The 11,158-nt window shown below is 41.5% G+C and overlaps 1 protein-coding gene across 3 annotated transcripts in view; it reads right to left on the minus strand.

Annotated features, from left to right (window-relative positions):
- Positions 1-950: 950 nt before the first annotated feature.
- The window catches only part of hivep3a (HIVEP zinc finger 3a), a 40,003-nt gene continuing 29,795 nt past the window's right edge, over positions 951-11,158 (minus strand). For all 3 annotated transcript variants that reach the window (XM_029514608.1, XM_029514609.1, XM_029514611.1), the window contains exons 3-7: positions 10,633-10,820; positions 7,440-7,609; positions 7,278-7,352; positions 4,982-5,595; positions 951-2,242 (exon numbers count right to left, since the gene is read on the minus strand). In XM_029514608.1, the coding sequence (XP_029370468.1) occupies positions 1,724-2,242; positions 4,982-5,595; positions 7,278-7,352; positions 7,440-7,609; positions 10,633-10,820 (1,566 nt within the window). In that variant the 3' untranslated portion in view covers positions 951-1,723. The remainder of the gene's footprint in view (positions 2,243-4,981; positions 5,596-7,277; positions 7,353-7,439; positions 7,610-10,632; positions 10,821-11,158) is intronic.

The raw sequence follows: 11,158 nt of genomic DNA on the forward strand, positions 1-11,158 counted from the left end.
TCAATTGCCCTCTGTTCACACTTAAATAGTTTTCTCCTGCCACCCAGTGGTGATGTGAGTCCTCTTCAGCGTTGTGGAACAAAGCCTTGTTAGTTCAGAGGAGGAACAGGATGATCTCAGAAGACACTAATCATTTGCACGAAAACAGTCATATATATATATATATAAAAAGAAAAAGAAAAAGTGAAATGGGTTTCGAGTTCAAAAACACTGTTTAGGACTAAAAACAAGTGAATTAACCACAGCCACAGGGTGGTGCTACATTCATTAACACAGTTTCTGCAGCTTTTAGGAGATTACATGTTCTTCCTCTTAACTAACACTTGCTCCAAAGACATCTTGACAGAAAGCACAGCACGAGAAAGGCGATAGATAGAAATATAGCAAACTAGTTAAGTGAGCTAGCAGAAGTGACCCCATAATCCCCTGCTGGTGAGGTGGAATTACACTGAAAAGATTTTGGGTCAAACCTGCTGTGGTTGAACGGTGTGTCAAGGCAACGGCTTTGTTGTGACATCACAATGTTCCAGAGGTATTGACAGCTGGTTTTAGACGCTAGACCTGATTTATTCATTCAAGAAGACAATGAAGTCCTGATAATATGGGCTCTTTAAATGTGGCTGGTTACCCTCCTCTTTAGCTGTGTTGTGTGTTTCCATGTAATGAAATTTTGTCTGGCGATTTGAAGTACTGCTTTGCTCTGATGAGTTCTGAAATCTTTGTGTTGGGTTCCCTGTTTGGATTTGAACTCATCTTTCCTTTTTTTTGGCTCTATAAGCCTCATTCGACTCGTATCTTGGAGGAGTGCATTAGTAAATAAACTACTAAGTTACACCTTCAACACTCATCAGTTGGAGTAACTGACTCAAAAAGCAGACACTTACCACAGGTTTAATATAAATCTGTAAAAATGAGAAGTTTAATGGTAAACATGAAAATGACAGTGATTGTATCATTTATAAAAGCAAAAACACAAAAATACATGTATCTGTTTATGAAAGAAAACAACAAAACAAAAACAAAAAGAAACGTACTGTAGCTACCATGTACGTAAAACAGGTTTCCTCTAGTTATCAAATCATTTGTCAGTGCACTCTGAACGCCTTGATCCCAAACTTCTTTTCATAATGATCTTAGAAAAGGAAGTTGATGGTAACCCTGCTTCTTTGAAACACAAAGGCGACAATGACAACAAAACAAAAAAGAAAAAAACTGACAAACAATATTAAGAATAATCACAGCCTTTAAGAATGACAGGTCAACCACAATCTTGACGTAAAATTGCACTTTAAAATACTGGTCAGGGTGAATAAATATTTGTAGTACCTTTCTATATCCATTTTGGTAATACAGTACATTAACACAGCAATAGTATATTAGAGCTGTCAAAGAGTTAATAGGGAAACTGATTAAAACTTTGTCTATTTTCATTCCAGCTGTTTTTGCATATAGTACAGAATTTGCATAATAGCACATAAATAAATTAACACCAATGACATCAAACAAGAAGGTAAAAAAAGATTTACAAAACATACTGCATATCTAACGTAGTGTCTATATATATTATTCATATAATTACATAATAGCGTCATTCAAAAGCGGTGCTCAAGTGCTCTTGGCATTTGTCTTCAGAGTCTAAACCAGTGTGTTGCAGGATTTTCACACGCAGACTCTTCTTTTCAGTCTTTTGCACTGTCCCTTCAGACTCTCCCTCCTCTCAGAGTTATGTCTGGGAGGAAGGAGTCTCCTTTTGGCCTTGGGCGATGTCGTAATCACACCTCTCTGTAACATGTTCGGCTGTGCTCTTCTCTGGGTGCCTCGTCTCTGTCCTGGGACAGCATCCTTGACTCTTCTTGTGTGACAGAGCGTCTGAATGGCTGCTCCCAGGTGTTTCCCCTAAAGCCTCGGTGCTCACGGGGCTGGCTCTGGTGCTGGACGACATCTCTATGAGAGTATCTTGTCGCTGTTGTTTAGAAAACCTGCCTTTCAAAGTGTCTCTCAGTCTGCAGGACATCCCTGCACCTGTGGGGCTGACCGTGGCTGCTGCAGGGCTGGTTACCAGGCTGTAAAGAGGGAGGGGGGACCTGGGCTGAATCATGTGAATCCCGCCGATGGGTATCAGGAGACTTGGGGCCCTGCTCGGCTGCTGGGAGTGCAGGGGGAGGTGACTCAGGAGATTGTGAGGTCCTCGAAGCCGTGTGGAATGTGGGGTGGTGTGAGTCAGACTGGCCTCATCCCCAGACTACAACAAAACACGAGACAGTAAAAGTTCAATATTTCAATAGTTTTGGTCGCTACAGCAGTAAGAGTAGAGACAGACAGTTTAAATTCAAGTGTTGATGAAAATATTGATTTTTTTTATGTTGTGTATAATTGAGGCTTTTTTTAACCTCCACACAGGAAAAAGCTTTGTTTTGATGTTAACGTTTGATACATTTCATTTCTTCATTTTTTTACTTGATCTGTTTTTAAAGTAAAATGCTGTAACTTTCTGAATTTTCACAAAAATCTCGGTTTTTGCTGACTGGTATACTGGTGTGCTCCAAAACCCTGTCACATCATCATGAGTGGTTTCTCCGGGTGACTTGAATGAAACTTCATAATTGAGATGACTCATCATTTGTATAATCCCTATCTATTCACAAAATGAAAAGCAGCAGAGACACTCACTGCAATCGGAAGGGAAACAATCAGACAAACAGTTTTTTGCGTCACACACCCCTGGAAAGGGGATTTACAGGATCACACACCCCTTTTCCAGAGAGGTGTGTGACGCTGTAAATCCTTTTAAACTAGCTGGCCACGTTAGACATCTGTGCAGTGGCTATGTTATGTGCCTAGAACAGTGTTTCTCAAACCTCTTCAGACCAAGGACTCCAAACATCCCCAAGACCTACAGGGCTGGAAACGGAAACAATTGAATAGGTGGGTAATAAAACAGGAAATGTGAGATCAAAAAAAGCAAAGCAGCAAAGAATCCAGCTGCCTGGAAATTCATCCAGAGTCTCAAAAATAATGACACAAACAATAACCCTAACTCTTACCCTAATAGTAATTTACTCATTTACTGATTGACCATCTGGGTTTCTGCTGGGCCACCCCTGGAGAATGACTGCCCTAAAGTCTTGTGCATTTAAGTACTTAGTTTGTGTTCTACTCTTAAATATTAAACGCTTTTAATAATTCATCAGGATAGAGGAGAAATTTACAGCAATCAGCCCTCTAAGGACCTCATTCACATCAAAACAAGAAAGAAATGTCACCGGCATTCCCCTGAATCAATTGGGATCTTCTGAGTAGGAACTGAACACCCAACACTGCCGTGATGCCAACTGTGGTCAGTGCATTTCACTGTTGCTGTGTTACTCTTTAATATTATGAGGAAAACTGCCTCAGAGCGAGAAGAAAGTGACCGCGGACAGGAAATAACAAAACACGTCTCCTGGAGAGAAAATGTGGTTGAAAACAAATGTCTGCATTTTCCCACGCTCACAGATTCATTGAGGTAATGGGCAAATTCCCTGGAAGTCTGTGAGCGCAGAGGAGTGCCCAGATCCAAGATTCATCAAGTCCACATGGGGACTTCCAGGGAGTCCACAGGATTTTCCTTAAGGAGACCATAAAAAAAAAGGGGGACCACCCACAATTATTAATACCCAAATAAGTTTGATTAACAACCTTTATACGCTTTTCATGTATTGCATTGTATGTGAAGGACCAGCATCAAATGTGTTAAGGACCATTCAGCCATATCAGCCATAAAAACAGTTGAAGATGCCCTGTTAAATTACGTTTTTCCTCTTTGGTCCCAGTGTCTCAAGCAGACAAAAAACATTCTTTTATTATACATATGCTGTTAATGCATCCTTCTAATTTTTAATTGACAATTATTATTCATGAAGTGAAGTGAAGCTGAAGCTCTTGAATTAATCAAAAGTGCCTTTTAATGCCTGTGAGGTGACGTTAAAAATGTATTTTCCCACTTTTATTTAGTTTCACTCTAAAAGTAACAGATAAAAATACCATATCATTAATTATGGGGACGATGTGAAAATGATAACCTTATAGTGTTTGATAAGAAGTCCCTCATTCTTGGTTTCTACAGTTACAGCAGGAATATGTTTAAATTAGAAGAATTTAAATTACAGTATCATAATCATGTGAAAAATGTAAAATAAAATAAAAAAAAAAGTTTTTTTTTAGTTCATTGAGAAAAATTATGAAAAAACAAAGTCAAATTTTCATGAAGAGAGAAGGTTTGTTTCGTTTTTTTTGTTGCTGTTTTTTTCTGCCTACATGAGGAAACAGAATGTGAATAGGACTCAGCTCCTATGGGTTAGGGTTAGGGAGCTCTATCGGTGTGAAGGGAAAGTGGTGAGGTGACACCATAACAACCAATTTGGAGGATACATGTTTTTTTTTTTTTTTAAGGCTGAACTGAGATATCCGGCACTGTTGACATGTACATGTGGTTCCAATCTTTGGTATTTAACAATCGGCCCCTGGTCTCGTTTTATCAGTGGCTGCCCAGAGAAAACATGTTGTGTCTATTTGGGAGCTCTCCTGCATTATTTTAAGGCTGAGAGCTGCAGGCTTGGTCTGAGCGATATAAAACACGAGAGTTGGCTTTCCTTCCTCTTCCAATAAATGTGCACCTTTGAAATAACCTCATATGTACCAGCCTATCTATATTTGCTCTAAATGTTGACTTACTGGGATTTAACTGAGCCACACAAGATTATGTTTGTGAGCCAAAAGCTGATTTATTTTAAACTGTCGGCCAAACTAACAGAATTGGATCAAGTCACAGGTACGTGAAGATGGTGGTTGGAATAAAAGCCACATGTTGACCAGTGTTAATTATACACAAACAACAAAAACACTGCCTATAACAGTGGCAAACAAAACCAAAAATGTATTATTATATATCAAAACACTGTAAAGGGATGATATGTCACCAGGTGTAGCTGGAGGCACTCACCAGTCTTACTGTAGACACTCGCTCCCTCGGGTGAAGACACTGAGTGGCGGTGTCTGCAAGGGAGCCTGGAGGCCCAAAGGTCTCCAATCCATGGGGCTGGACTATTATTGGAGATAGGGCTCTAACTGGGGAGTCTGACCTGAGTGCTGAGGGAGAGACATGACAAAAAGACGGGGAGAGGGAAGGAGGTGGAGCAGGAGTCAGGTGAGGCCTGGACGACGGGCTGTGAGGTGGGGATGTCTCCCTGTGAGGATCCATGGCCTGAGTGCTGGGAAGATGGGAGCCTCTGGAGAACATCGAGGCTGAAGTGTCAAGGTGCTTGCGGGCAAACAGGGCCCTCCTGGTCCTGGCCGAGGCCCTTGTGGAGGAATCGTTGGGATTGAGCTCGAGCAGTTGGTTGGGTTCAGGCTCTGGTGGCTGGCCCCCTGAATGGGCTTTTTCACTATGAGACGATGCAGCGTAGTAGCAGCGTTCAGCCACGCTGGACCAGCTGTCTTCCCTTCCACCATCCTTGTCCTTTGCTTTGTCATCCCCAACATGTCTACACTGTCCTAGACCAGAGGACTGCTGATCTTGTAGTTTGTCTGGGTGAACTGATGGGTCCTTGGAGATGCCTAGGACAAAAAAAAACACATACTACCAAGGCTGTAAGCAATTAAATTCTGGGACAATCGCTTAAAATTTCAGGATGTGTTATGACACATCCTCACTGCACCAATGTGTATAAGCATCAAGTAAATAAAACCAAAAGGCTTGGGCATTATTGAGGTGTGTTATGGCTAGTTATAACCAGCCAAGTACATTCTTTCCCTGGGTGTAACACAAGAGAGCCTCTCCCATGTTTCCATGTATCTTCCCTCTCATAACTTGTACGCCCATGATGTTGATAACCTCTGTGGATATTTACTCTTCAAACAGACGCAAGATGTTCAAATTTAAACAAATTGGGTTATTTAGACAGAATTAGTCTCCAGACGAGAATCCATGTGGTCCAGGTTACAGCAGTGGGGTCAAATGTGAAGTCACCAAAAATTAACCAATGATCTTTTAACCGATCAATTAAATCAATTAAATGCCTCCATATAAATGTAACTCGTGTTTGAAAGACAGCTTGAAAACAAAATCACTCGAACAGTCCAAACATCTGAGCAGAATTTAAATTTTCATGCATTCATTCATCTTGCAGGGTGTGCTGGAACCAATCGCAGCTCACATTGGACGAGAGAACGCTAATTTGAAATTTACTATTTTTTATAGCAGACCAAAAGAAGAAGAAAAATAGTCTCCTTCAGCCTTGACTGGCTCTGCCAGCGTCTTTTTGATTGGCAGCTGCAACTTAAAGGGCCCTGAGGCACAATGCAAACCTCTGGCTGCATTAAGAGAGTTAGATTTGATGCAGCCATTCAGTGTTACAGGTGGGGAGGGCAGGATGGCTGCACCCCAGCTGTGTGACTGCTGCGTCACAGCCAGCTCTGTCTATGTAGAGTTTGTCTTGGATAATGTCCATTAGCAGGATACCTGATTGTTGGATTTATTTTCATTATAAATAAATTTCTGATTTGTTTTTGACCTAAAACATGACTAAAAAAAGTCTCTGTCTCCCTGTGTAGCTGCCAAAAAAGGATAAATTTAATTTAATATTTATATTTTTTCAGTGGTTAGTACTGTCACCTCAAGCTAGTCTAGCGATACACAGGTTAAGATTTATTGGTGACTCTAAATTGTCTGTGCGTGTGTGTGTGAGTGTGAGTGAGCATTTGTATATCTGTGTATGTCGACCCTGTGATGGAGTAGCGACCTGTGTTAGCTGGGATTAGCTGAAACAGATAAGCGCTATAGGTAATGGATAAATGGATGGATGGATTGGTATCTGCCATCTACAGGTTTGGCCTAGAAATAAAAAACGAAAGTGGTACTTTTATCGTAACGTTGGTGGTATTAAATGAACAGGTATTTTCTCATTCTTTTTTGGGAAGTTGAAAAATAGGTGAGATGCAGTCAGTTCACGCCAAAACTACACCGAGATGGATTTTGGTCTTTAAAAACAAAACTATATCTCCTTATAGCAATTAAACATTTCATTAAAGAAATTAATGAATGCTCTAAAATATAGAACCTTTAACATTCTTATTAACAACTAATCATGAACAACCTTAACTGCTATGTAAAAAAAAACGTCTGATCATTAAAACTGTGAAGTGAACAACCGCATCCACAGCTGGAAACAACATCCAGTTTTGGTGTAGACAGGATGTTGTGAATTCAATGGCAATGGTAGACATTCAACATAGTCTACCTCCATCTGTGTGGTCTGGGTAACAGCAGGGATGTTTTCCCCGGGGCTCAGGCCTCAGGTGGTCGCTGAGGCTCCCTGTAATTATCAACAAGAGAAACTGAGAAACTGACAGAAGAGAAGCGTCGTGATCCTGCCTCAGTATTTCTCATCATCTGTTCATACCTTCATCTTTCAGGGCAACCTTGCACTGACTGCAATCACACCGGGGGGATTCTGTAGGGTGGCCTGTGCACTTTCGTAGCAAACTAGTGGTCTTAAGGTGGAATCCACAGTCTGCACACTGGCACTTCCCTCCACTTCGACAGTGCAGAGCTCCGGACTTCCCATCAGATCTGAAGGTGCGAGGAGAATAGAGGTTTTCAGTGTGTCTGTCAGTTGTCCACCAATGCTGGTGCTCTCAGGATGATAGCGACAATCAATATGAGTGTAACAGGAGCTGACGGACGTGTTCGCACCTGCAAGCAGCTTTTTAATGCCTGTATTTATCCTGTGGAAGTCTCTATCTGTTTGGCCTCGACTACACAATGAGCTCACACTGTGGCGGCTGGGTCTGGGGTTTAGCCCTCCATGTACACTGAGGGTCTCTCAGCAAGGCACCCACTTCGGCTTCAACAGAGCTGCTTTCATAAGCCAAAACCCGAGCCCCCCCTCCCCTTCTCCCATCACCACCACCACCCTCCTTCCCTCCCACTGCCTTATAACCCCCATCAGAGCTCACACCACCACTGAGTCCAAACACGGGCGAGGGGCGCCTACGATGTGGCCCAAGGTCCAGGGATTTGTTGCGTCCAGCCAATAAAAACATCTGGGAGAGGGAGGGAAACCCTGGCCCAGACCAGCTGCTGCCCCAAATAAGCATGAAAAAACACTGAAAATGAAAACACGCTCCTCTGACAAACAATCGTTCTGATTATAATCAGCTGTTTTTTCTTCTATTTCAACTGCAGGCTTCACGGCTGGATAAACTCTGCAGGTATCGTAAACGGAGGGTTTTTACAGTCTCAAAAAACTTTCAGTTTAATGAAAGAGAAAACCTTTTCCGCCATGCCTGGACATTTTACTCCTACACTGTAAAGAGGCTATATTCATAGGCTTGGAGTGAACCGACCCCTGCCTTCTCCCCCCACCTCAGCAATAAAAACAAGCACCTTTCTGCCTCAGTTTTGTCTTTTTGGCTCAGACCAAGCAGACGCTGAAGAAGAAAGTGAGCAGGCAAGAGAATGACTCACTCTTTTAGGAAAGGCTGTGATGAGCGTCAACATGAGTCACAACAGGGATTTGTTCACAGACACACTCCCAACCCAAAAAAAGAGACACACAGATGGCACCTCTCTGCCCCCACCCCTGCATCACTGTGCTGCAGTGCTGTGTTTATTTCTGATGGATATCAGAAAAGCCTAAGTGTGTGTGCTTTAACCTCACTGAGGATGAATTTGAGAAGACTTAAGTGTTTGTGTGCATGTGTTTTAGTTAAGACAAAACAATTTCAAAACTTGCATGTTATGTGTGTGTATGTGTGATGTGTGTGAATCACATTGTTGTGACTTTAATGGATTCATGGCCCCTTTCTGATTACTGATGTTTACCTATTCATGATTAAATAAAATAGAAATGGAAAGAAATCAGTCCATTTGTCCATCCTTCTCCCTTTTGATCAGACCCACTCACCTGATCGATGTCCACCTTCATATGTTTAGTCCTGGTGGCCTGAGGTGCGCAGTGATGACAATGGTGCGATTCTCCATGAACACAAAAACACGTCTCGCACATTATTATTATTATTATATACTAAACTGATGCTGTCGTTCACAACGATTGTGCTTTGCAAATATGGCCGCACCTAGTCAAAGAGAGCTGCAGCTATGTAATCTGAACAGACTGAACCTGAAGTGTGGGAGGACAGAAACAGAGAGCAAAACTCTGCAGATTGGAAATGATTAAAAACAGCAGGACAGCAGGAAAGCAAAAGCCTCCTGGAGATCTCCGTGAAAGGTGCAGTGACACCTAGACATCGCTGCTTTGTTTACTTTCCGTCTCTAACTGAGCTTATGAATACTTACTGCAAAAGCAAGCATTACATCATGGGTTATCTAATCGGCCATTGTACAGTTCCTGTTCCCTTTAACTGCCACAAGTGAACAAATGGGTAAAACTAACATGAATTTCTGTTGTAACAATCTTAAAAATCCTCTTTGATGAAATATATCCACGTCAAAGGTAGATTAGGTTTTACCTCAAGTAGTTAACTTCAGGTTAACTGAAGTATAAGTGCTATATGAGGCAAACTGAATGAAATAATCGTAATTCATATAAATAAGGTGGAGAAAATATTAGGAACGCCTCTCAGTATGACCTGATGCAGTTACAAAACTCCAGAAATGACATTTGATCCACACGAAGAAGGATTTATTGCCTGCTGCTTGTTGTATTTTAGTGCATTAGTACTATATAGGTATACTTAATAAATTGGCATGTGTGCATACTATAAGTCACAGCAATCCTTTTGAATCTGTGAGTAAGTATTTTCTGATGAGGAATCTGATAAATAGGGTTGATTACAACCATCATAAGAAAACACTTTAAGTACTTTTGGCTTATGGGGATTTATATATTATGGTCAGAAAGTGTTATGTTACATTGGTAGTAATAATAATACTGGGAGTTTAAATTTACTACCTGGAACCAGCAACAGTTTTTCAATCAGCCTGGCCTGTCAAGGGAGTCAGGCTCAACTAAGGGTTAAAATCCAAATATCATACATTGTTCTGATTGAAATATTAACTTTGCAATACAGGTGCGACTGTTCGTTGATTTATGAATTTAACTTTTGACTATTATGAATAGCCGGTCTGTGAATTGACCCAGGACAATGTAGTTACTGTTTTTTGCTGTTTTAAAGACTGGACATCATCATGAGCTAATCCAATTGGATTTCTTTTTACAGTTTTTTGGTTTTCCTACTCCTTTCCATATGGCTCCGCTTTATGACTAATGCCACTTGTACATGCCCATATGTCGATGTTCGACTCATTCCACTGGCGTCAGAGAAAGAACGAAGAATGTTCCTCTATATGAATGGCCGTAATGGTTTATATAAATGAATCTCAGCAGGAGCAGAGGAAGCTGGATTGTTTCCTGGCTCAGCCCCTCAACAGACGGGCTCTGCTGGTGCAGACAGCCGACCCATGGCCTCTCCCAACATGGTGGACAGACAAACAGTTTCCAAAACACACCGCACTATGTGACGCAAGACTTCAATCCTGGCAGTGATTAGGCTTGTATAGAAATAGACAGCACGTCACCTGTAATACCAATTTGATCAAGTCATTTTGTCATATATCGCGCTCACACTTACCGCCCCTCAGAGATCCAAACTTCCGGAGGTTCTTCATTTCCAGTGCATGGCTGGACCTCCTCCTCCTCCTCCACTGTCTTCTTCGCTTCATTCTTCCCCTCTTCTCTGATCGATCCGTTGTCATCAGCTGACATCCATCCTTTCCTTGCTCCCTCGTGCTCACTAAAGTATGACTGGCTGTTGTAGACCTACACTCGAAAGAGACATGGGCAAATTCACCAATTCTGCTCCAGCATGCCCAGGGAGACAAAAATTGGGAATTCTCATTGAACATTGTGGTTTTGGACAATTTATTTATTTATCTATTTAAGCAGTTTTTTTCTCTTTGCGGGACTTGATCAATATTACTCATCTTGTCTCTGGGATATTGCAAAGATACGACCTTGCAATGCCCGCCCACCCTTTTGTTTAACTCTTAAAGCTTTAGTGCACAGCATGATACATCCTAACCTAAAAAGGCTGTAAAAAAAAAAAACACCCACAACACTAACTTCATTCAGGACGAATTCAGGGCTGCAGGATTATT

The sequence above is a fragment of the Echeneis naucrates genome, chromosome 11 (genome assembly GCF_900963305.1).
Source record: "Echeneis naucrates chromosome 11, fEcheNa1.1, whole genome shotgun sequence".
Classification (NCBI taxonomy): domain Eukaryota; kingdom Metazoa; phylum Chordata; class Actinopteri; order Carangiformes; family Echeneidae; genus Echeneis; species Echeneis naucrates.